This window comes from Idiotropiscis lumnitzeri, chromosome 1 (genome assembly GCF_059441095.1).
Source record: "Idiotropiscis lumnitzeri isolate Australia: NSW breed Sydney's pygmy pipehorse chromosome 1, RoL_Ilum_1.0, whole genome shotgun sequence".
Classification (NCBI taxonomy): domain Eukaryota; kingdom Metazoa; phylum Chordata; class Actinopteri; order Syngnathiformes; family Syngnathidae; genus Idiotropiscis; species Idiotropiscis lumnitzeri.
Genome location: NC_142391.1, coordinates 2,866,093 through 2,892,809, shown reverse-complemented (window position 1 = coordinate 2,892,809; position 26,717 = coordinate 2,866,093). Strand labels below are relative to the sequence as shown.

The 26,717-nt window shown below is 43.0% G+C and overlaps 1 protein-coding gene across 1 annotated transcript; it reads left to right on the top strand.

The window, feature by feature from the left end:
* The first annotated feature begins 920 nt into the window (after nucleotides 1-920).
* Nucleotides 921-26,099, top strand: mta1 (metastasis associated 1). The gene is made up of 18 exons (XM_088310424.1): nucleotides 921-1,451; nucleotides 7,171-7,238; nucleotides 8,694-8,787; nucleotides 16,084-16,210; nucleotides 18,137-18,200; nucleotides 18,284-18,401; nucleotides 18,850-18,952; nucleotides 19,104-19,203; nucleotides 19,474-19,662; nucleotides 20,003-20,077; nucleotides 20,407-20,465; nucleotides 20,869-21,023; nucleotides 22,045-22,196; nucleotides 22,280-22,469; nucleotides 23,268-23,360; nucleotides 23,621-23,776; nucleotides 25,196-25,335; nucleotides 26,017-26,099. The coding sequence occupies exons 1-17, from the start codon at nucleotides 1,424-1,426 to the stop codon at nucleotides 25,303-25,305; spliced, it is 1,881 nt and encodes a 626-aa protein (XP_088166550.1). The 5' UTR covers nucleotides 921-1,423; the 3' UTR covers nucleotides 25,306-25,335; nucleotides 26,017-26,099.
* Nucleotides 26,100-26,717: the final 618 nt, after the last annotated feature.

Genomic DNA, 26,717 nt, shown 5'->3' with positions numbered 1-26,717 from the left:
TTTACACTATATACAGCCATTATATTCATAGAATCTTGCAACCCGAGTGAACCACGGCATTGTTGCAAGTTAAGCAGCAGAAACGTAAACATTTCACTGGTGTTGCAGCAGCCGCTTCTCAGTGAATAAAAGGAAGGGACGTAGGAGCAGCTGTGCCAATGTGACAGTAATACGGTTTTTTTAATTTATTTTTTTTTATTTAGCAAATCAAAATATGCAACTAGAAAAGCCACGGGTAAAAAAAAACAAACGCAGAGGCAAAGAAATGTATTTGAGAAATACGTGAATAAACGTGACGTCATCAGCAGGCGCGCAGCCACCGAAGGCCCCCCGACCACATCTCGCTACCCGTCCACATCAAGTACTAACAACGGCTCCATTTTAAAAACAAGCTAGTAGCAGCCTAAGTCGAAAAAAAACAGACAAACCCAAATTAATCTATGATTAAATGTGAAGTTTCTGCGGTGTATATTTATCTTTAATATGCATAGTCCCAAAAAAAATCTATCGCGTTTGAGTCGTCGCCCGCTCACCCGCCGGACCGAGTATGCATTGGCTGCAGAGCGCAGCTAGAGGCGTGGCTTAACCTAAACGTTTGACTCCGCCCACATACAAATCCTAGACATCTAAGTGCCTTCTTTTTCTTTTTTGTGTTAAAACTATCTTATGAACTGTTTTAATGCAAAAAAAAAACAAAACTAATGATACTTAATTTCACAATGACAATTACAACTGTCAACTGACTGAAACCCAAATACAAACCTCAACTATACAGGTAGTGCGCCCTGCTGGGGACTTGTGATACTACTTATCCCACGCATTTCTTTTTAACCCAATGGCCGAGATACTCAAAACCCACATCAACTACCCAATTTTTAGGATCCGTAAACACGCTTTACAAGCATTCGTGGCTCAACAACTCCCCTTGTTCACCCGGAATGAACGTCAAATGGCCGTTTCGAACACTTCCGTCAAACAATTCATAGCTCCACCCGGACTGACTGAGGGTTGAGAGTTTGTGATGTTCAGTAAAGTGTTAAAAAGTAAACGTGACGTCACAAGACGGCGAATCATTAAAACCGCCAAGGAAATTGTTAAAAAAAAAGAAGGCGCTTAGAATCCGCGTGGGTCGAGCCAAACGTTTACATTGATCCACACCTCGAACTGCGCTCTGCAGCCAGGAGGGCGACTCTCCAATTCGACCTGAGCTGGGCTCGAGTGTACTGTCTCTTTAAGGTCTCCAAGGCTGGTCTGTTTCGTATTGATCCAGCCACCATTTTCCAACACACAGCGGCGGCAGCGCAGCTAGCAGCGCGGCCCATCGACAGTCAGGGAAGCAGGCGAGTGGGGAGACAGCGAGCCGACCCACCCTCACCACCCGGAGAGAGGAGGCTTCCTTCCCCTCGGCACCGGCGGGGCAGCCATGGCGGCCAACATGTACCGGGTCGGAGGTAAGACAAAGTGAGGGGGGGAGGCGACGCTGCCAGCGGGGAGGTTTGTCTCACTCACTCACTCACCGAGTCAGTCAGTCACGGTTGGAGCCACCATGGTAAATTCTCTGTTGATGCATTTGTCTTTTTTTCCCTCCTCCTCCGTCTTTCCTCCTCCTGCTCCTCCTCCTCTTCCTCCTCGCCGTCGTCTATTTTACTCCCTGGAGGAGGTATGAGAGCCTTCCTCATGATGATGACTGGCGGGTAGCGATGAGGAGTCTTGTTTTTGTCTAACTTATAATCACCGCCGACAATCACATCGTCAAAAGTTATTAGAACTACTTTCGTCTTATGACTCTATTGGTTAGATCGCCCCTCTCTGTTTCGAGCTTCCCCTTCCCTTCTATACAAAGTGAAGGCTTGCAACTCCGGTGTGGAGTTGATGATATGCTGTAATGTCATTAAAAAAAAATTCCACGTGACCAAATTGATTGAATGTGGAACTCACAAAACAATTGGGACACCTGCAAGTTGGAGGGAGGGGGGGGGGGGTGGTGTAGGATCCAATGACACATGAAATAGTAGCCGGACATCGACTGTTGCTTTACATGCAAGAAGTTGAGTGTCATCTGTTAAACTTCCTACCACTGTTCTGTCATTCCAAAATTCCCTTACGCACAGGCGTGGTTCGTTTCTGATTTGACCTCGGAAGGCGTTATATCGCCGGGACGACATATAAAATAATTTGTCGGCAAGTGACGATTGATTTGGACAAAAGGAGTTGGGATCTGGTGTTAAACTGCAGACCCCGGTTCCGTCATTGTAGAATTCCACTTCAAAAAGGCGTTTCTTGTCTCTGATAGGTCGACCGACCTATTGTAGGAAATTACTTTCAACTCATGAAGTTAAGCTTCTGTATAACAAATTTATCTCGCTGTTGCGGAATTACCTTCGGCGCAGTCGTCGGACCCCAAAATGCGGAATTTTGCCAGGACAACATCCAAATAGTTCTTGAACAGTGCCAATTGCTTTCAACTAAAAAAAATGGCATGACTGGTGTTAAACGTTATACCGCAGTCAACCATGCTGGAATTATTTCATGCACAAGCATTATTACGAATGGGAAAGCAGAATATTGCCGGGAAAATGTCTTCCCTCTCACGTAAGACAGCGAAACATTTTCCTGTGGTGAAAGGGGGGCTCAACGACCATTTTCAGTGTTTACAGGTCTACATAAAAATTGTGACATGTTAAACATTTACACATTGATCCACAATTCTATTTTACACCGTCTTCAAGAATGAAATGGAAAATGTTGGCTTTTCTGGGATGAGTATAAGTGGCTAAAGCCTGCCGTTTTGAAAACATGAACCACTTGTTTAAAAAAAAAAAACATTTGAATGAAAAATGCTTTAAACGACTTTGATGACAGAAATGGGGTGGGGTGGGGGTGTCATTTTTAATCTGGATTTAAAATTACATTTAGGATTGGCTTCACTGCAGTAGGCTGCCTTTTCAGTTTGTGTGCAGCATAACTGACAAATGCCGCCTCACCATCTTTGCTTTGATGGCGTCGACATAAGTCTGTAAATCATAAATTAGATCACAACAGCGATGCAACCAATCTGGCATTATTACATAATATAAAATATAAATAAAAACCTACACAATTTTTTGCCCTGAATTGCAACCATTGCGATTTGAAAAGTGCATACCACATATAAGGTATAATCCACGACTACCAACCGTGACAGATTTAGTACAGCTGGCTTCAGATTTGCAAATTGTCTTTTGTTGTCGTTTCTACGCTGGTAGTAAAAAAAATAGCACACCACCTGGACGTAGGTGGCGGGGGAGTGAACACTTCTTCTTGTCTTTACTCATTCGCTGCCATTGACGGATATAGACGCCCAAAAAAATACATTCGTCTTACCTGGGCTGGCCGTGACTGAGTTAAGTTTGAGATGGCGTCCGTTGGAAAGTCATTCGCTTCGTGTGGAGTATAAACGGCCGATTAATGGGATTTGCCTGACCCGTTCTCATTTTAACTCCTTGGATTGTAGCACGCGAGCCGAGGTGCTTTTGAATGTCGCAATTAGGCCTAACGCAGCACCAACAAATCTGCCGCTGAGTCGACATAATCGTATTGCATAATAAACACACTGCGCATTCTTTTTCAAATAAGAATCCCGCCACGAGGAAATTGTCGATAGAATGTTTCAGTCCAACTTTTTGCAGCCCTTTGAAAGATTGGGCGCCGCTTTGCAAGACAATGCGGGCCCATCTCGGGAAAAGCAACGACTTCCCCGGGTGAATGAAGCCGGGACAAAAGCCGCCTTGGCAGGCCTTGATGTCTTTGTGCCAACGCCCCCCCCCAAATCCCCTGGAGTGGGTCGCAATCCGCACTTCCTGCACCCGCTGCCCGGCTTCCCGCCGCTTGGCATAGGAAAATGTTGCCGACAAAGCATTGGCCCAGATGTTGGTTTGCTTTGGTCCGGAGTCACCCAAATCTCGGATGTAGACTTGCAAGAGCAATTAGAAACATGTCATGTCCATCCCAGGCCACCAGTTGTCGCCGGTTATGTGCGCCCCAAAATGGCCTGAACAAAGTAGCCGACCTTCTACCTTTCACGCAGAATCCTGCACAATGGGAGACTGCAGCAAGTAGGTGAGCAACGATGACGTTGACGCCAGCTTCCGGTACTTGCCAGATGATGACAATTGGTTTCAATACATGGTGGGAAGATTGAGTGAAATGACCTCCCGTGCAGGTGTCGAGCCCGTCTTTTGTGGCTCTCATTCGACCTTCAGTCGTATAAAATTGCCAGGCCGATTTAGTACAAAATACAAAATCAGTTTTTTTTTTTTCCACTATGTATCATTTTTGATATACGTGCGTTTGACAAAACAAAAATGATGAGTGGATGTCACATATCAGACATTGAAGTGTTTCTATTTAAAAAAAAATGAAGGTGCAATTTCAACTCTTAAAGGACATGTCAAGTCAAAAGAATTATTTACAATAATCTGTTCTATGCGTCCCGCTAGTCTAAACACTCCATTGTGATTAATATTGCGTTTGTTGAACATGAATTAAGCTACAACATTGCACCCGTATTTATCCATCGCATGGGCCGGCCATTTTGACACTTTCTTTCCACTGAAAATGATATCACGTTGCCTAAAGGCTCCGCTTGCAAACGTCACATGACCAAACCCAAAAAAAGCTCGTTACCTCAGCTCACAATTCCCTTCCACAATACTGATAAAAAAAAATCCCTCCCCCTTGTAAAAAAAAAAAAAAATCATAAAAGATATTAATTGTGATTTATTATTTGAAAAAAAAATTTTTTTAAGACATAATTTCAGAAGTTAAAGTACAACAATCGTACTAGAAAATTCACAAGGAGGGAACGCAAAATTAAAGTTGTGATTTTAAAGACGGGTGTAATTTTTAAATCTTAACGTCCACATTTTTGAAGAACGACTTGATACATTTTAGACTGACTTAATTAACCACCCCAAAAAAATTCACACTGTGAAATTCTGCATGATTAAATTTGTAAGCTCCCCCCCTCCCCCAAAAGTTATTTTCCTATGAAAAATACTATTCTACAACATTTTTGTGACCACGTGTGGCATTAATTGACTGTTTGACTAAGATGGCAGCGCGCATAACCCCCCCCCCCCTCCCGACACTCCCAGCCCCCCTTCGATCGTGTCTCGCTGGCCTGGTTCAAATCAACTCCGCAGTCGCTCTCGGTAACACGCCTCGATTGGCCCAAGCCAACCTCGACGTCACGCTCTCGAAAGCCCGCCGGTTGGCCGACGTTGGAAGCTGGAAGGTTTGATGGAGCGAGTGCGTGTGTGAGGGGGGGGGGGGGTGGTGGTGGGGGGTGGCTTTCATTTCCCGGGTTGAGGCGGCAGGAGGGATGATGGGAAATGGGAGAGAGACGGAGCGACGCTACTCGGCCCGCAGGCTCTCTCACGTGGCGGAAACTCCCAGCAGACCCACTCTCCACTTCTTCCAACTTCTCAGTCATTCCCTTCATGACAACTTTGCTCCCCAGCTTGGAAACAAAGAACAACAACCCAGCGCTTCTACCTTTTTGGCAGCGAGACAAAAAAAAACGTTCGTTGCGTCACGACGTCATCTGGCTCGTGATTTAAAAAGCTCCCTCGGAGCTGCCGCGGGCGAATGTCCACATTTTCCTTTCTCGCTGCTTTGGATTCGAATCGTCTGATGAGCAGACTCGTGCCTCCGTGATGTGATTACACGTTGATCTGTACATGAAAGGTGCAACAAATTATTTGAACGGGGTTGACCTGAAGCCAAATAAAGCCGTATAAGTGTTTGATTCTAAGCCCCAAAAGCCCGTTTAAAAAGTGGTCGGCTTGCGTCGTCAGAAAGGGCGTCCAACATTCAAACCAATGGAAAAAACGAAATCCGCATACTTGCAGCAATAATACGACAAAATTTAGCTGGCATTTTACGTAAGCGAAGCTGCGATTTTCCAAAAAAGTCAGAATTTTGGGAAAATTAGACGAGAAATGTTGACATAATTGGACCAAAGTTTCAACTAAAAATAGTTTCTGAGAACGATTGAAATCTTAATTTTCCGATGATAAATGCGTCATTTCTCCAGTGACTTTTATGAGACCCCAAGTCCTAAATTTTTAATACGGTGGAATTATTAGAAGAATGAAGCAATGAGGAAAACAAGTTTTACGAGACTGATGAAAATGATTTCTCCTGAATTTTTTTTTTTAACATTTTTCCCTAAAAAACAAAACAAAGAAAAAAAAGATTGCTGTCTGTATTTTCTGATAAAAATTTTGTTCAGAGTTTTTCAATTCACTCAAAACGTGAGGTGAAAAAAGACAGATGGGGTGAAGTGAAGTTGTAATTAGATGAATCCACGAAAAGATTTTTCAATGCAGTTCAAACATTAGAAAAATAAAGGATATGGACTTCACAAAAAAAAAAAAAAAATTGAAGTCTCCAAAAGAAAGTCACGATTTTGACGAAAATGAAAATTGGAATGTGGGGTGATTTTACAGGAACAATTTTGTTGTTTATGATTTTTAATAACAAACAAAAAAAACCCCACAATTTTCTGACAAAAATAAAATATTTCATTCTTACGAATGCACAAAATGGCATTCAGTCAAAATGTTTTCGATAATCGTCATTATGATACACCGTCTGCACTGCAGACATGGCATCTGTAAAGCTGAACTCTCCCTGGTGCCATTCTGCATTAAGAAAATGGTGGCAATACAAAAGGCGCTTGAGTTTGTCGTCACCCAGGACGTAACACAGTTGGGGGATGTGTGTGCGTTTTTTGGGGGGGCCCGCGAGGAGAACGGTAGCTCCAGGCAGCCGACCAAGCGTGCGGGGTATAATCTGATCGTGCTCGGCCAAGACACATGCCGGGCTAAGACTGGGCGCCCCACCAAGCCCGGGGGGCCTGCGGGGACATCCTGGTGAGCACTAAGCCTCCGATGGATCTGGACTCGTGCCAGCACCCGCACAAACACGCACATAAACGCACACACCGGCTACAACAACATCGTCTGTGCGAGTCCGGAGATAACGCGTGGCTTTCGAAATGAGTTCAAATTAAAATTGCCCCTTTTGTTTCGAAGGGGGTGTTAGTTCAAGATGACTGATGTCTTTTTTTTTTTTTTTTCTCCCCCATGTCTCCCTTTCCCAATTTCGCACCCCTCCTCCCTGCAGATTATGTTTATTTTGAGAACTCGTCCAGTAACCCGCTGCTGATCAGGAGGATAGAGGAGTTGAATAAGGTGAGTGTGTGTGTTTTATTTATTTATCGATACGGTGGTGATTTACCGTCACGCCTCCTTGCAGAAAGTAACTCTTTAAATAATTAAGCAGCCGTCGGAGTCAGCCTGTGCAGTCCTTCCCGATGATTCTTCCCGTCCAAAACAGTCCAGCGGTTTTAACGAGAATGAAGCCATTTTCGGGAGTTGTCGCCTGTGGAAAGGCAAGCGGCGGCACAGCTGTTTAACTGCCGCCTGTTCTCCCGTCGCCACATTAGATGCACGTGATCCTCGGTTTAAGACGCCCAGACGTACGCGGTTTCAAGATTAGGAATGACTTGACGAAAAGCGCTGGACCTCACGACACAGACGATCGCGTTTCGTTGCAGGTGTACTTATAATTTCTTGTTGGATTTTGAGATTTATGGCCTCCAAATGCAAATATTAAATGTGACGTTTAAATTAGTGACGTGCGTACAAACGACCCCCTGTAAAACACACTGGCAGAAGTTCCTGACTTAAACCCAACGGAGCATGCACCTTTACCTCGTTCAAAACCAAATTTTCATTTTCTGGCATGGATACTTGAGACTTCGTCGTGTGTTTTTTTTATAATAAACATTTAGTCCTCATTTCTTGTCTATTGATGAAATTGGCACAAAGGAAATTTTGTAAAATGTATTTAATTTTATTTTTATTTTTTTTTACATTCCGAAGCTTGCGTTCTGGTGGGGTCGTGTTTATGGCCCTTTAAAAATAAAAATAATGCACATTTTCACCGCTCCAGTCCACTTGCATTGGGGCCAAATTGCACAGTAACACACTCTAACCAGCAGGTGGTGCTGTGATAATAGAATTTGCTATATGATAGTTGACGTACAGTACTGCCTCCTAAAGGTTTGGAGTGGACTGCATGTCATGAATTTGGAGAGAATGCAATCTACACTTTATTTCCTTCATGGGATAAATAAAGTATCGATCTGTCTATCGATGTATCATGTATATTCTAAACTGAGTGCAAAAAGGTTGCTCATATTCTAAACAAAATGAATTTATCTGGTGTGTTTGCCCATAACAAGATTCTGCTTGTCTTTGTCATTTACATTTGATTAGCGGTGCTCTTTATTTACACGTACATGGCTGCCTAACGGCCGCAGATCAATATCTAAATGACCATTATAGCTTTTTTTTAACGCTTAATTATTGACCCGCCCACCCAACCGACTAGAATCAGTTCCATTTGTAATGCAACACATAATGACGATTTTTAAGCACGTTATGATTCCATGACAGTGGACAAAACTGCACTTGAATTGAAATTGACCCGCACTGTTTGCAGCCAAACTTGAATTTCAACCCCCCCCCCTTTTTTTTTTTTTAATTCCTTTTCATCTACCGTCAATGTGTGTAGCTCTGTGCGCTGCGTGCGCGACGGCACCACCTGTTGCCATGGTAACGCCGATTGTCTCTCCTCCGCAGACCGCCAATGGGAACGTGGAGGCCAAAGTGGTGTGCTTTTACCGACGGAGGGACATCTCCAGCACGCTCATCGCCCTGGCAGACAAGCACGCCAGTGAGTGACCGAGCGTAACGCCGTCCTGAAAACGCGTCAAGAGTAACCGCGACTCTGTTCCGTATTTTGCCCAGGACTTTTTTTTTTTTTGGATGCTATATATTGATGTAAAAACATATTTGGAGCCCCTTCCGCACAACACAGCACTCCAGTCGCAATGCGAGGACACCTGCGTGTGTGCATATTTGCCTTTCATTCCGTACTCGGAAAGTGTTTCTTGGAGCCAGTGCGTTACGCCGAAGTGCTGGCGGTCTATTGAATGGCTTCCTGGCGGCTTCACAAGGACGTTGGCACTGATGGAGAACTTAAAAAAAAATTATCTTTGGAAACAAAGAGCTAATGAGAAATACTCCCAATATGGTTCGAGCGGTCAGCATTTCATCGGCCATCAATAAGCCGCTGTGTGTTCCGCTTTCCATTCAATGCTTTGAGGTTGTATATATGCTCAATATTTGCAAAGGTGAAGGACTGTTGGTCACCCCCTCAGTATGTATAGAATTGGGCAAACTACGGCCCGGGGGCCACATACGGCTCGTTAAACGTTTTAATCCGGCCCGCCAAACTTGAAAAAAATGAAACGAATAAACCTTGTTAATGTTTTATTTTCTAAATATTGTGTTTTTTCAAAGACATATATTGTTGTAATGCCTTTGTTCACTTTCATGTCAAATTAATTTTTTTCTGCGATGAGGTGAGGTGACCAAAACACTCCATCCATCTGCTCCTGGTCCGGCCCCTCTGTCAAATTTTGGAACCCATTGTGGCCCACCAATCAAAAAGTTTGCCCAACCCTGGCTTTAGTAATAGTCCAGACCTAAAAATCTTTAATATAAAAAAAAAAAAACTCATTTCATAACTTTACCCTGAAAAATATTTGGCTTCCATGTGATTTGATTTGAAAGGGAAAATTGTGAGGACGCTGGTGTGTCATGTTGCCGCTTTGCAAGCTGGAAAAATAACAATTACTACTTTCTGATTTTGCAATTTTCTTACGTTATTTACATATTAATACCAATACACTCTTAATTGTTTAATCAATTTATAGCAACTGACTCTCAGTCTTTTGTTTGCTTTTGTACCTTACGTTGCAAAGAGGAAAAAAAAAACGGTTGGTGCATTTTCTCAGTGGAAAGTTTTCGTTCTGTTGTGCACTATAGCTCCGATTGGCTGGCAACCAGTTCAGGGTGTACCCCGCCCTAGAGCCCAATGACACCTGGGATGGGCTCCAACATGCCCGCCGCCCTCGTGAGGCGAAGCGGCCTAGATGATGGATGGATGGATGGATGTTGATGATCTGAGTTTGTCAACGGCGATTCACGAATCGGGGAGGGTTCGTTGTATGTTCGCTCCCATTGACGGGTATAGAAGTCAAAAAGTACATTCATATTTATCTGGGCTGGCAATGACTGAGTTAAATGAGTGCCCATGAAAATTAATAAATTAATAAATTAACTTTAGAGTCAATACTTTTTGGAACTAAGTGCCCTGCCAGTTGTCAGTTGTCGTCTGTTCTTCCACTTCGCCGTTACTTATGTTTGTGTTTGAAGAATGTACCGCCGTCGCAGTTTGTCTGCATCTCCGTGGTCTCAGATGTCACAGGGGCGTTTTAGAGTGAGCGCTAAAATACGTGCACGGGTGCACTTTTGAGCAAATAGTTTATATTCTGTCGGAGAATTTGCCAATAAGTCAGAATTCACTGTGCTGTTCCACCCTTGACATAAATTGTGTTCAACAAAAGAATATCCAGTTCCAATAATAAGGTTTGTGTTTTCTTCATCTGGATGGTCATCTTGTCTGGAGCGATGTTTTGGATCCGCGGCCCTCATTGCGGCGTCTCATCGAGTGCTGGCATCTCAAGTTACCGACAACGTCGACGCTAGACAAAAACAAGCGCAGCGTGAGACGCTACGAGACGGGCCGAGCGCGGTCTCCTCCTTGCGAGCGCTTCCAGCTTTCCGGGGCTGCGTTCAATAAAATAACGTGTGGCGTTTATCTTCAACTGCATGATAAGATCGGCGTCTAAACATGAAGCGCATGTCGGACGGAGCAGGCGGCTCTTGCTGATGCTGCGATGATGAGTTGTCTCCCACTCCAAAGTTGTGTTTTGAATGTAACGTCCCACCAAAAAGGCAGCTGTCACTTTGACAATAACTTAAGACGCAAGCCACTAAAAATGGCTTTCGCATTTTTTCATACCCTTTGACTATCGTGTTGGAAGGAACGTCAGAAGCGCGCTCTCTCTCTCTTTTTCTCTTTCTCTCTCTCTTTCTCTCTCTCTCTCTGTCCCTCTATGTGTCTCTCTCTCTCTCTCTCTCTCTCTGTGTGGCTCTCTCTCTTGCTCTCTCTCTCGCGCTCTCTCTCTCTCTCTCTGTGTGTCTCTCTCTCTCTTTTTCTCTTTCTCTCTCTCTCCCTGTCTCTGTCCCTCTATGTCTCTCTCTCTCTCTCTCTCTGTGTCTCTCTCTCTTTTTCTCTTTCTCTCTCTCTTTTTCTCTTTCTCTCTCTCTCTCTCTGTCTCTGGCTCTCTCTGTGTCTCTCTCTCTCTCATCACAAGATGTTTGGTGTAGTGTAATCTTGTGGGCGCTAATTTATGATTATATTATTGTGTTCAGTGGCTGTCAGGTTTAAAAAGGTCCTGACGCCTTCCCTGGTTATTCCTCTGGTTCTCTGCATTTAATACAGTCTAAGAAGGCGTGAGGACCTTTTTAAACCTGACAGTGGCGAGTCATCAAACTTTGATGAAACACCCCTTCAGAATTTAGCCTCACTCATCTGCATCTGTCCAGTATACAACAATCAAATTTGGAAGCTGAAATCAAACTATAAAATAGTCGATGCATTTTGATCATCGATTAGTCGATTATGATTCAAATCAAGACTGGCTTTTTGGGTGTGACCTTTTTCGTTGTATTGTAGTTTCAGATTTTTTTTTTTTTTGTGGCTCTACTCAAAATAGCAACGTGACGAGCGGATGCCGTCTTTGTGGAATTCCCCACCTCCCACCCCCTCCAAAAAAAACAACAAAAAAAAACTGAAAGATTTCGACTTGGAGAAAATCCGGACGTTTTGGCCCTTACCAGCTGATGACTACCCTATAATTACGAACAATTCAATGGTACACATCTGTCTCATATATGTCGTTCAAATTTGGTAACAATCTGCTAAAAATTCGCTGTATGCGACTTTCGCATTTGAAGGTTGCCTGGAAACGTCCAAAATGACCTCAAAATGGGAGCTGTCCCAAAGTTCCTGAAAAAGTTTATGAAAGGCGGCTTGTGGGGAACCAAGGTGCAAAAAAAAAACAAAGAAAAAAACAAAAGTTTGAGTCAAAGCGAATTTAAATGCCGAATGGGAGGAGTCGTGGGGGGGGGATTAAAATACTGAGCTGACCAATTAGCAGGCTGTTTTGATCATGGGGGGAGGGGGTGGGGCTTCTTGAGGCCCTGTCGAGGGAGCGTTCTGAATCTCTGCAAGCAAAATATTTGATCAATGACTCACAGCATACGCACATTAACACACTTACACACACTCGTGCAACACACGCACAGTGTCTATCGTCTATCACGCATACGTAAAAACATGTGTAACAAACCCTTGCATACATGTGTAACAAACCCTTGCATACCACCCATGTAGCCACACACACACGCTCACACACACCCCCACGCACACGCGCGCGTGTGTGCGCCCATCCTCACGCACACACTTGGCTGCTGAGACGCACACAGGATGTAGCCCACACCCTTGCAGCCGTGAATTTCTGTCTGGGAGTGCCTCACCAAATCGTATCAGGCACAGAGCCGTGAAAACACGGCCTGCTTTTACCTGAAGCTAACACGATTAGCCTCACATTGTGTACTTTTCGCGTGACGTTGATTTTAGTTACTCCCGTACATGTCACATGGGAGTAGACGACGTTTTTGGAGTTGGGAAATATGGAGTTCCGTCACTTAATATGTCACAATCCCCTGTCGCAGCCAAGCCCAAGATCATACCAAGCAACTGACATAACTGTTGAGGCTGCAAGGAGCCAGGATTTGGCTTCGACGCTATGCTGCGTCCACATTCGATGATGGAGGCAAAGAAAAAAAAAATTGTGGCAATTTACTGTCGCCAATCTGTCTAGGACAGTGTTGCCCAACCTTTATTGAGCTGAGTTGTCAGTGCAGGCAAAAGTGACACAACCCACCAGCGCCACCCACCGTTAGCCCCTCCCACTCCATCCCCATCCCTTCATTACCCCTTTTTTTCATGATGATTTTCATCACTGCAAGCAGCCAATCAAATTGTGGCGAGACATGCCCTCCTTATAAGCCCCCCTCCAAAAAGAAAAGAAAAAAGGTGGCAAACAGTTTTAGCGGGTATTGTAATCTTGCTTTTTTACCGGGTATCAGCCCATCCTTAATCGTTTACAGCCGGCTACAAACATTATTATGTGTGATGTCGGTTTTAAAAAAACAAAACTATATGCCCGCTACAGAAGAAGATACCCAGTTAACTGGCATTGCTAACATCAATTCGTTTCCATTCTGACGTCACAAAGTAGAGAAGTAGTAACTAATCTTCTGAGAAAGTCGTATGTGTAGCATCATTTACAACCGAGAAAACCCCAAATTGTGATGCCTTATGACAGGGGTGGGTAAACTTTTTGATTGGCGGGCCACAATGGGTTCTAAAATTTGACAGAGGGGCCGGACCAGGTGCAGACGCCTGGAGTGTTTTGGTCACCTCACCTCATCGGAAAAAAAAAAAAAACATTTAATTTTAAATGATAATGAATTACAACAAAATATGTATTTGAAACACCAGAGTATTTAGAAAATAAAACAGAAACAAGATTTATTCTTTTTTTTTTTTTTCCAAGTTCGACGGGCCGGATTAAAACATTTAACGGGCCACGTGTGGCCCCCCGGCCGTAGTTTGCCCACACCTGCCTTATGACAAGACCCTTAAAATGCTTTTCATGATAGCGGCAATCAGCTATTTGGATTATACTAGCGGCTCCTCTGCTAACATGGAGTCTTTAAAAAGAACACGGTGTATGGATGGCGTTTTAGCGCGTTCCAAAAATCGCAACAAAATATGCGCAAATACAGTTTGAGAAACAAACGGAATTTGTTCTACGAGCCAGCACCTAACTCAAAACTGTATTTATTTTCCAGCCTCCACCCCAAAAAAACCCCCAAGCATTTTCCTAACGTGTTTTTGAACTTCAAACGAACTGTCAACGGTTCTTGTTGTTTGGGGACTTTTTTTAAAATCTTTCATGGCTAATACCGTTTCTACGCAAATTGATACAGAAAGACAGTTTGAGGTTTTCAACTCTCATCTGCTCATCTCTTGTTTAGTCAGTTGTTCCTGAGCCACCCGTTTAGGCCGCTAAGTCGTCTGGCTGGAATTAAAAGCGCCCTCTGTGAGTTGGCTCAGGGTTGCTCGCCGATATCTTACACAAAAATTCCCTTCTTGCCGTGTCGTTAAGGTGAAGTCAGTTGGTTAAGGCGGGGCCCCCGTAGCCTTGTAAGGCGACCCCATTTGTCAATAATTGATAATTGGCCCGGACAGGTGAGACGAAGGGGCAATTTGTGCAGGAGGGTGTGCGGAAGATTGTCCCCTTCTCCGCTCTTCCACTGCCGCTTGTCTCACTCGATCATAATCTCACGTCCTATTTGATTCATATTTCCCACTGAACTTTATTCAATAAGCTCAGTTAATAATTAGCTGCTCGATGATAGCTTGAATGGAGTGTGCGACTGTGTGTGTGTGTGTGTGCGTGTGCGTGGGGGTGTGTGTGCGTGTGTGTGTATTGATTTTAGCCCTTCTGAAAATCCCTTGATTGCTTTTGTTCGGTCTTGCAACTCGCTGGCTCTGTCTGGCCTCTAATGAAAGTCCAAATGAATTGAATCACGTACTCTCTCTCTGTCTCGCGCATCTCGCGCACTCTTTGACTCTCTTGCACACGTTTTTGCTCTCCTTCTCCCGCCAGATTTCTCAATTCATCTTCTGTCCCGCTGTCTTTACGCATCCCTCTCCTGGTCCTCTTGTTCCGCCGCCATTGCCGCAACGCTAAATTTCACGAGGGATATCATTTTCGTGGTTTTAGGGCGTTATGGCCTTGCAATAAAATCTCAGATTTTTCCCAAATAATTCCCCCTTTGCGTATAGAAAAGCAAATCCATTTTTGCTTGGATTTGCTTCATCTCTCCTGATGCCAAACACACTTTAAAACTTTTTTTTTTGGGGCTCAACGCCCACAGAAATAATAAGAAAAGGTTTTTTTTTCTTCGCTTTAGTCAAAACATGAATGTAAGCATGATGTACACAATACAGGAATTAAATTCAAATTTAATTGCTAAGTTGGTGTGCTCGTCTGTTGCCAGCTGTTGGCGGTTTGGCAGTTTTTTCTCAGGAAGAGTTGTACAGGTGAGGCAAAAAATATTTTTTTGAAAAGTAGTTGCCAGAGGGCTCAGAAATGGAATAATTGTTTTTTTTACCTCAACATTATAGAAATAACACTTCCTAATATACATATTTTTTCCAATTTACTCATATGCAAATCTATTTAAAAAATTCTGCGTGAACATCGCAACTTTCTAAATTTGAGGCATTTTGTTTGGTAGCACATGTTCGCTGACTCTCACTTGACATGTTTATTCTGAGCGCAGTAACATCCTCTCAAAAAAAAAAACTTTTAAACTTTGTCGTATAGATTAGAGGTGGTAAAAGTTTTGAAATTATTTATTATTGTCTTAATTTTTAGTACCATAAAAACCTGGCATTTGAAAAGGGCCATGTGGATATTTTTTATACATTTGACTTTAAAGGGACTAATAGGCCTGGCGTGGGAAAACTATGGCCCGGGGGCCACATGCGGCCTGTTAAACGTTTTAATCCGGCCCGCCGAATTTGAAAAAAATAAACGAATAAACCTTGTTAATGTTTTATTTTCAAAATACTGTGGCGTGTCAAAGACATATAGATTGATGTAACGCTTTTGTTCACTTTCATTTAAAATTAAATGTATTTTTTTTCTCCGATGAGGTGTGGTTTCCGAAACACAACATCCATCTGCTCCTGGTCCGGCCCCTCTGTCAAATATTAGAACCCATTGTGGCCCGCCAATCAAAAAGTTTGCCCACCCCTTTATTAGGCCTATCTTCGGGTAGTTTAGTTTGCTCTTTTTCACTTTACCAATTTGGGGTGTTGAATTTTGAGGTGATTAAAGAAAAAAAAAAGAACAAATCCATTTTGAAATAAGGCTGTTACAAAATATGTAATCTCCGCCATTCTCCCCTTTCCTAGGGGAGCTGGAGGAGGAGATGGAGAACCCCGAGATGACCGACCTCCCCGAGAAGCAGAAACATCAGCTCAGACACAGGGAGCTCTTTTTGTCCCGCCAGCTGGAGTCGCTCCCCGCCACGCACATCAGGTAGGCCGAAATATGGACGCCATTCGTGCTGAAGGCGCACAAAACTAGCAGCTCATCTGCCGTTTGCTTTGAACTTTAAATGTCACGAGGGGGTTGTTTTCTCCTCCTTATCATTAGAGCATTATTACCGTACATTTTCATGCAATAACTGATGAGTTGTTGAGATGATTACTCTTAGAGCTGCTTGTTTGTTTAAGATAGCCAGGGAGGTGTCTCCAAAGATTTTCCCATCCGAGGGCTGCATGCGGAAAAATGGAATGGATGCAGGGGATGCATGCCACTTTTGTATTTTTCACCCTTTGACAAGAACAAAAAAATTAAGATTTGCATTTAAATGACTGTTTTTGTTTTATTTATTTATTTTTTATTTTAGCATCTTTTCTTTAAAAAATAAAAAAAATCACTTAAATTATTAATTAACTGACAATCATTTCAAAAGGAAAAAGTACAATAAAATGGAAAAAGTAAAAAAAAGAAAAACTAACTCAATAACCGACGGCCGACTAGCAAAAACGAGCGAAAAAATGTCGTGTGTAATATTCGTCACTTTTTGCTTAAAAACGTTGAATGAACCAAGTGAGAAATAATTAACTGACTGATTATTATAATAATAATAATAATAATACAATTTTAATAATTTTTTAAAAACTAATTAATTAATAGGCGGCACGGTGGACGACTGGTTAGCACGATGGCCTCACAATGCAGAGGTCGTGGGTTCGATTCCGGCTCCGGCCTTCCTGTGTGGAGTTTGTATGTTACCCCCCATGCCTGCGTGGGTTTCCTCCGGGTACTCCGGTTTCCTCCCACATTCCAAAAAAAAAAAAACTAACCCATAACCCTTGTGAGAAGCGGATGGATAATAATGTACCGTATTTTTACGTCCAAAAGACGCGCCGTATCAAAGGGCGCAGTACCAGTTGAGGGTGCTATTTCTGTATTTGATACATAGATAGAACGCACGGAATCATTGGGCGCAAAAAGAACCGAGCAACCGAGCAGTCGCGCTGGCTGCTCAGTCGCGCTAGCGTGTTTTTAAAATGGCGGCGGGAGTTCGGTGGTACTTTATTTTAGCTTTTAACAACGTGCTGAAGTTGTCCTCATCCAAAAATGCACCAAGTCCTCGTCTTCTGTATCCAAGATAAACAGCTGGACACGTTCTCCACCGAACACGAGAGTCATTATCAGTCTGCCTCGCCGTCTCAGATGGGATGCCGACACAATGCCGGTGTGAGCAAGTCACTAATCAACAAACCATGTGCGGTCACGGTGTTACATCAAAACTAAAACTATCACCTCAAATCAACTGAATAGCATAAGAGTGTAGGCCCGGCAAAATTCCGCCTCCCAGCCTACCATGCAATACCTTAGTTTACATGCATGCACACTAAAACAGAAGATAGCATGACTAGCGTGGCTAGCTGTTTTTAAAAAGGCAACAGGAGCAAAACTCTCCCACAAACACGCCAGCTTCCCTCTCGTCATAGTCAGATTCCCCGTGGCTGCTGCGTGCGGCTCCTCATGATGCCCCGACAACAGAGATAGCAGACACGTTTGCCCATATAGGGGCATTGGGGGCTGCTTTGCACTGGGGGCGTGCCTTTGCGTTGTCATTCACGCCCATCTCCCCTCTCACGTCCGCCTGCAGTGTTAGCCACGCCCACCTTCTCTCTATTAAAGCAGTGTGCAGGCAGTGAATGTTCACAGTCAGCCCAGCGGTGTACTTGGTGCACTTGGTCCACATAATAGGCGCTCTGCCTCAAAAGGTGCCCTGGCTTTTTTGGATGAGTTTCAGGACTTTAAAGTGCGCCTTATGGCTGCGAAAATACGGTGTTAAAAAAAAAAAGCCCTGGTTCAGGGAGAATACAACATTGTCCTCTTTAAGTACTCTCTGTGCACCTCAATAAAATCTCATGTGATCTCCAGGGGGAAATGTTGTGTGACGCTGCTGAATGAGACGGAAGCACTCAAGTCCTACCTGGACAGAGAGGTGTGTTCATCAAGTCGACCGCTTCTGTGTAATAAGACTAAAATGAAGTACAACTGGTGTCACCGTTCCGTGCGGGTTCCCAGGATGCCTTCTTCTACTCGCTGGTGTACGACCCCCAGCAGAAGACGCTGCTGGCCGACAAGGGCGAGATCCGGGTGGGCAACAAGTATCAGGCCGACATCACCGACCTGCTGAACGAAGGTGAGGACACCGCTCTCGTCTCGCCTCCTTCCTTCCTTCCTCCCTTCCTTCCGTAACTACTTTTGGCCAAAAATGTCTGTGTTCATTTTGGTTTTAGGTCTTTATCATTGAATGATTACATCGAATTAATTGATTTGATTATTGATTAAAAATAATGTATATTTTAATTCATTTGGATTCTTTTTTTTTTTTTAATCTACTATTGTTTGTTCCTATGTTCAGTGGGGCAAAAAGCCAAAATTGAACTCATAGCAGGTGGCATTACAATTAACGCACCACGGGTGGGGAACACCGAGCCGGCTAATTAAAGCCACGTTAATGACGTTTTGTTATTTCGTTTTATGCTCAGACAGATTTGCTCTTGTGAGCTTCACTACAAAAAAAAAAAAGTTGACACTGGCTAATTACCATAACGTTGTTTTTTTTTTTGTTTTTTTTGCGTGTGTAGGTGAGGAGGACGCCCGGGACCTGGAAAAACTGGAGGAGAAGATCTGGGAGCCCAGCAGCTCGTTGACGGAGAAGCAGATCGACCAGTTTTTGGTGGTAGCTCGGTAAGGTTGATGACGTAACCGGGAAATGTTTTCACTACACGTGAAACGGGGATGCCTCGAGTTCCCCACTGAAGAAAAAAAAAGTTCTATACTTACCAACACACTTGGATTCTTTGTCATCTAGTCATTTTTGCTTTCACTCTTCCGTTAGTTCGGTGGGTACGTTCGCCCGAGCCTTGGACTGCAGCAGCTCCGTACGCCAGCCCAGCCTTCACATGAGCGCTGCCGCAGCCTCCAGAGACATCACCTTGGTGAGCACAGCCAAAAACCAGGTTGAATTGCTGAAGAGGATGGATGTTCGGGCCACGTGGCATGTGTGAAGTCAGTGCAGGATGTTTGTGCCTTGGTAATGTACGGAAAGTCTTCCCGTCTTCCAGGTCCTTTCCTTATATATAAAACATGGACCTTTGAGCCACACACACACACACACACACACACACACGCGCACGTATATGCACACGCATCTCTTTGGCTCACACACGCACATCTCACACATGTCTCTCTCCCTCTCTGCCGTTTAGTTCCACGCCATGGACACTCTACACGGCACGGGCTACGACGTGACGCGGGCCATCGCGGCGCTGGTTCCGCAGGGCGGCCCGGTTCTATGCCGCGACGAGATGGAGGAGTGGAGCGCCTCCGAGGCCAATCTGTTCGAGGAGGCGCTGGAGAAATACGGCAAGGACTTCACGGACATCCAGCAGGATTTCGTGAGTAGATGGCGTCTCCGCTTTTTCCAGTTAGGATGAAATGAAATCGGCAAGTGTGGGCATCTATATTGAATCAGACCTCCAAACATATTGAGGCAGTGGCGGAGCTGGGGCAAATGTTGAATTAAAAGAAAAAAAGAAAAAGACGGTCTTCTCCTTGTGGTGACCTTTGTGCGTCACTCTGCCATCTGGTGGTCACTTGCCGTCAGTGCCGTTCACCCTCGGTTCCCTACTTGGCCTTCTGTCAAAACAGGCAGGACTGCCATTGTGGGCCACCATCTTGTCTTTCACTCCGTTATACTTTGGACATTTGATGTTTTGTCTCCTTTGCCTCTCTCAGTTACCCTGGAAGTCCTTGACGAGCATCATCGAGTATTACTACATGTGGAAGACCACTGACAGATATGTGCAGCAGGTAAACAACAACAACAACAAAAATATGTTGCAAAAAAGTCCCTTTAGACATATACTGTAAAATTTATTAATTTACCAATTATCATTCAACTTTATTTTCAAATGCAAAAGTTACTCAATGTTGCTTTAAGCAGTTAACTTGTTCTCGCCTCTCTTTGCCTCGCTGCATTTTTTTTTTTTTTTGGGGGTTGACTCCAGTCTCCTTATGAAACTACTTGACTTAAAAATATTTTTGATAAAATGGGATATGTGCTCATTAAAATAAGTTGTACCAGTAAACAAGCCTTGTTCATGAATACTTAATGGCCTTGCTCTCTTTTTGACTTCCAGAAACGATTAAAGGCAGCCGAGGCCGAAAGCAAGTTAAAGCAGGTCTACATCCCCAACTAGTGAGTACACCATCTTGTGAACATCACAGTGGAAAAAAAGGAACCATTAATCAGATGAGCTCTGTATTTTTTTTTTCCACACTCCTGTTATTGGGTAAGGAAGTCAAGCCTGGGGATAAGATATTAAAGTAGGATGAGTTGCAAGACAGAGTTCGGGTTTCAAACAGTCCAAGGGTTCATAGTAAGATTTCAAGACAGGGTAAGAGTTAAAACAAAAACAGGGCTTTTAAAGCAAGATTATGGTTTCAAATTAGGCTTCCAAGACAGTTTACTGGATCTAATGGTGGTTTTCCAATCAATTCTGGTCTCATAGCCAGGTTGCGCTTCGAAAGTAGGCTTTCAAACCCGGATTGTTGCTTTGCATCAACTCTTGGTCCACTCGAATTCTGTTCTCCTCTCGCAGCAACAAGCCAAACCCCAACCAGCTGAGCAGCAACAACCCAAAGCCGGTGGCCCTCGTCAACGGAGCGGCCGGAACCGCCGCACCCGGACCGCCGGGACTGCCCGGTCAAGGGCTGAACCCCCCGCCACTCGCACGAGCTTGTGAAAGCTGCTACAGTAAGTTCTTCACCTCCTGTGCGTGTGTTTATGTGTCACGTGAGGCGATTTCGTAGGAATGAATGTATCACATTTGCTGAGAAAGAAATTGCATAACTAATATTGTTACATTTTGATAAAAGGTCTTCTGTTGGCCTCATTTTTCCAATTATTTATTTAAAGTCGGTAAAGAAATGCTCAGACCCCCCCACCCCTCCCCGCTGTGTTGCGAGGTCAGATTTATCCATTTTAAAGTAGAAACAGAAAGGGGGGATGTAAAACATTTATATATCTAAATTTTATCCTTTTTCTTGTTTTTATTACATACTATATTTCCTAGTGCTGTCAAGCGATTAATTTTTTTAAACTAATTAATCACAAAAAAAATCCATGATTAACTGCGATTAATCACATTTTTCTACTATTTTTTGCAAAGCTTGTAACAGATATTTACTTGCATAATATCTTGGAATTGATGCAAAATCTCCAAATGTGAAGTATATTTAGTTCAAAGACAGTTTTAATAGCTTTCTTTGATTCTTAAATACAATCTAAATGGAGACATCTTTACAGGCATTTTTCTCCGAAACATTTCTCAAAACTGACCACAAGCGCCACACTCCAGCAGTGTTGGTTTGCAAGGCCCAGTGGTAACTTGAACACGGTGTTTTGTTCTGAGATGTGCTAAAGACGACAAATATGGCGCAATATTTGCAAAGTATGCAAATTATTTTTGAAATAAACCAAACTGAGTTCACTGAGTTAAAATATTTAACTGACTTAAAACGTTTTGAATTAATCACCTGAGTTAACGCTTTAATTTTGACAGCCCTAATTTTTGAATAATTGATATATATGATATATTTATAATATAATATTATAGTTATGTTGTAATTATAATAATTTTAACATTTACAGAACCACTTTAATTATGGGTCAAATTGACCCCCTTTTACATTGTGGGTCAAATTCACCCATTTTAAAGTAGCCAAAAAGGACAAAGAAATATTGTTAGCAACATATTTCTCCTGCGTATGTGCAGCCAACAGTTCCTACCAGTGGTACTCGTGGGGGCCTCCCAACATGCAGTGTCGCCTGTGCGCTTCCTGCTGGACTTACTGGAAGAAGTACGGCGGGCTGAAGATGCCCACCAGGCTGGACGGGGAGCGACCGGGACCGAACCGCAGCAGCCTGGTACTCACACTCACACTCACACCCGCACATATGCCATCAATCCCACAATGCAATGGGCCTGACACGGTCTGTGTTGCATCTAGAACTCTCACGGCGTGCCCCTGCGGCACAGCGGCAGCCCCAAGTTTGCCGTCAAGACGCGACAGGCCTTCTACCTGCAGACCACCGCCCTGACGCGGGTGGCGCGCCGCCTCTGCCAGGACATCATCAAGCCCCGCTACCTGGGCCGCCACCCCTACCTCCCCGTCAACACGGCTGCCATCAAGGCTGAATGTAAGACGTACACTTGTTTGTTTGGGGGGGGGGGGGTGCGTTCCAGACTCACCCACAATCGGGAAAAATCTGCACTATTGAGGGTCCAAAATATACAATATGTACATCTTATACGTTTACGCTGTATGTTTTTATGAAGTGCCATGTTAGTTTTCGATTTTTTTTATTATTACGCTTCATAATTGTCTGTCAATGCCACAAGATGGCGACAAAGCACTTTTTTTTTTTTTTTTTTTTTTTTTAGACAAGATGACCTAATTAAATGAAGCTCCTCCCTTCAGTTCCACATTGTTGCTTGGCACAAAGATGCCACCGGGTGGCGCCAAAGCAGCATTTTATTTTTCAGGGCGTTCGATATCTCTTCGTTCGGACACAGCTACCGATGCCAAGTAACTGATACCACTTTTTTGCACATATTTCTATTATACCAAAGACAGATCATTTTAAAGATAGTTTTTATTTAGTTCTAATAAAAGGAAGTTGAGAGAATATATCACAAAGGAGAATTCAAGTCCAAAATAAAACACAAACTCACTCGTCATTTAGGATTCCTTAATTAAAGTGCAAAATGATTTGATTGATTAATACTGAACCTTGTAAACAAACTTATAGAAATGAAATCTTACTTGGTAAATGAGAGGAAGGATGTGGATGCATTCAGCACAAAAATCAGAAAAACAATTGTGGAAAAAAAAATATAATTCTACAGTAAAATCTGCAATAGTGGGTGGCAATTTTCGCCGGGGGACTCTGTGGAGCGGTAAAGTGTCTTAATTGTAATCTGTTGCATGTCCACAGGTGCGCTGCGGTTGCCAGATAAAGACGTCGGCAAGCCTTCGCCGCTCAAACCAACAGAACGCAAACCTCTTGAGTCGGTGGTTCGATATCTAGGTACGCTTCAAAACTGTTCTTTCCACCACACTGGGACCGCGGTTTGGGTATCGAGCCAAAGCTAATGATTTTCAACTTTGGGTTAGCAACTCAAATAATATATATATATAAATTTACATTGAAAGACATTTCAAAATACGATTTCTAGCCTGTATTATTTTGTCAATAGTGAAGACTCCCATTCAGACTAGTCAAGCAAACTCCTGTCCCGGCGTCTTGCTGAGTTGAAAATAAACATGTTTTGTTTTTCCTGATGACAGAAGCACATCCCCGTCCAGCCAAAGTGGAAGCGCCCGCCCGGGGAGCATCCATCTCCACGGGCAGCCTGACGCCCATCAAGGCCTCGCCCATCCTCAACAACGGCTCCCCGACCATCCTGGGAAAGCGCAGCTATGAACAGCACAATGGATTGGACGGTGAGCCCACTCCAAAACCACCCGCGTGCGTCTGCGCTAATTGGACTTTAGGGACACTTTTGATTAGCGACAAGGACTTTGTGGTTTTTATCAAAGGTTGGCCAATGGTGAGCAGCCAGCCACGCTTCTTGAGCTTTTGTGCTCGTTTCAAAGCGTTTTTATCTATCGTTCCCGTATTGGATACAACTTTATTCTTGTTGATTTTGTGGTGTAAATGCGTCTCGTAGAGCAGTGAAGCGTTAAAAGTTTGAGAGTAGCTTGTTGGTCGGTGGTGCTTGTGTCCTACTTTTGACTGTCCCCGGTGGACTTGATGGAGGGGGAGAGAAGAGACAGACTGACAGATCAAGAGAGGAGAGGACGGCTTTGGCCTCGCTCGTTTTAGCTGGAGGCGACCGTCCATGTCGTCATGGTAACGGCGCAGAGGAAGAGGAGAAGGCTGCTCGTCTATCCTCGCTGAGGTTTGGGCGAGCAGAATATTTCATCTCGGTACCGCCGGTTTTACGACATCCCCGTTTGGACGTAACTGTGAAACAAAACTCTCACGCAAATGAATGAAACACATTGTATCTTTAAATACAAGCGCTGTTTTGTTTAAGAAAGATTATCAGCGAGAATGATCATGTCAAAGTAAAATCCCATTGACATGCTCATGGGAAATATGTATAGACCTCTGGGAGGGATATTCTTTAAAAAAAAAAATATATATATATATATATATATATATATATATATATACTTAAATACAACAACTGTATGAACACGTTAAAAATAGATTCTTCAGAATCTGTGAAAAATCTGTTCAAATAACTCATTTACTGCCTTTGACGGCTAAAGACGTCAAAGGTTTGTTTTTTTGTTTTTTTTCTTTTTTAGTCGGCTGTTAGTGTATGACTTAACAGTTCGATTGAAAAGTTCAATTGCAACTTTCTACTTCTACTCTTACCTTAATATAAAGTGTGTTTGTCTACGCATGGCATCTCACTGCCCCTAAGAGGCCACAGCAGCAATTTATTTGCATTCATTCCTGCATTTTTTTTGTTTGTATTTTACAATGGTGAAGAGCAAATTTTAATCAGTGATGGCTTTGTGTGTCCCAAAATGTATTTTTGCCATTTTTGAAATGTTTGCATTTTTTGTTTTTAAGTTTAATCTTGGGTATTGACTTGCGCATCACTTTTGTCCCCCTAATAAAAAAAAAATAATAATTTATTTTTTTTTTACTGTCACTGTCAATTTTTTTTTTTTTTACTGTCACTTTGCAACTTTTTCCTCCCCTCAATAATAGGCACAATTTCAAATCCCATGGCATTTAGGGCTACATACGATAGTTGTGTTAAATTGGCATTTGGATTATGAGCAGGTCTCCTAAAAAGTTTAGCCATATATGACAATCGATGCTAATTTCCTGTTTCATGACAGGCACCAAATCCAAAGCGTTGGCCCCCCAGTGGGACATCATGGCCAAACGCATGAGCGAAGTGGGCCGGCCCTCGGCTGTCATGCAGGATGAGGTGCACCAACTGGACTGACGTCCTCTCGCCGCCGCTTGCACCTGCCAGGTAAATTGCACTTGTTGTAAAAAAAAAAAAAATGCAGTCCAAAAATCAAGTGGCCTGCTGCAAATTATAAAAATGTTGCCAATAGAACCCTGACAAGATTAAAACCAATGTTTTATATAAAAAAATGAATTCTACCAAAAGTGATTCGTGACTTTCTAAATTTTCTCTTACTACCAAGAAAAAAAAGGTATAAAAAATGTGAGGACAAAGTTGTCATTTCATTGAAAGAAAATCAGTTTAGAATAATATTCTCCTAGTATGACAGCTTTATTCTGCTACCATTCAGTTTTGTTTCTTTAACTTTACTATTTACGTGAAAAAAACTACACCAAAATCAGAATATGATCCCGAAAAAGAATTGCTGTGAATAAATGTACTTTTGAGGTTTTGTTCTTTCTTTTAAGGAAACGAAACTTTTTCATGTAATACTATGACTGATAGCAATTGCAGCAAAGCAAATCGCATTTTTTCTTGTACTTTACTTTAACGATCCAAAAACTTGTATCATGAAGTCAGTCAGTCTGGGATCCAAAAAGGTATCATTTCCTCAAGATTTGCGTCATCGTTTTATTTTTACGACAAGAATTTTTACCTGTAAAAACTGCTCCGCTTTCTACTTTGTACGCGAGCCCTCCCACACGCTCGCCGAGTTTGATGTGATGTTTGTCTTTTTCCCTGCAGAGGGCGCCAGAATTCACGTTCCACTAAAAGGTTTGGTTGCTGAGTTCAGCTGGAAGGAGTCGACTGTGTTTTTTTTTTTTTTTCAGTCGTCTGACGGTCCATCTCTTTGGACAGGACTGTGTTTATTACTTACGTCTCTTGTTGTTACTACAATGTCAAAATATTCGTTGTTTTTTTTCTTTTTTTCCCAACTATAATTCAGCTTATTGTTCTTTGTTAGTGGACAAATGTTTCACAAGGAATGCTTGTGAAGTGGGGAAAAAAAAGAAACCTGTGGAAGGACTGTAACATAAGCCACTCGCAACTTGTATGTTGTTAATTTTTTTTAACAAGTTATAATTCCAAACCCCGCCCCCCTGTGAGGAGATGCACTTTTATTTCTTGACATGCGTTAACTCCGTCTTTTTGTTTTGTTTTGTTTGATACGTTCATCATTTTGAAATTGAAAAAAAAACGCTTTACAGGAATCTTGTGTTTCGCGTGCCGGGCCTGAGCGCTCTTTGGGCCAAGAGAGGTTTAACTTATTGAGAAGGACTCGCTGTTTTTTCTACCTTTTTCACAAGTATTGCATCTATGCTTCGATAATGTCATTAAAAAAAAAGAGAACAATGATTTGCCCCTCATGCATTCCGTGCCTTTTTTTTTTTGTTGAGGCATTATGGGCCGGCACTCTGGCCCTTCTAAGACAAATTTCAAATCTG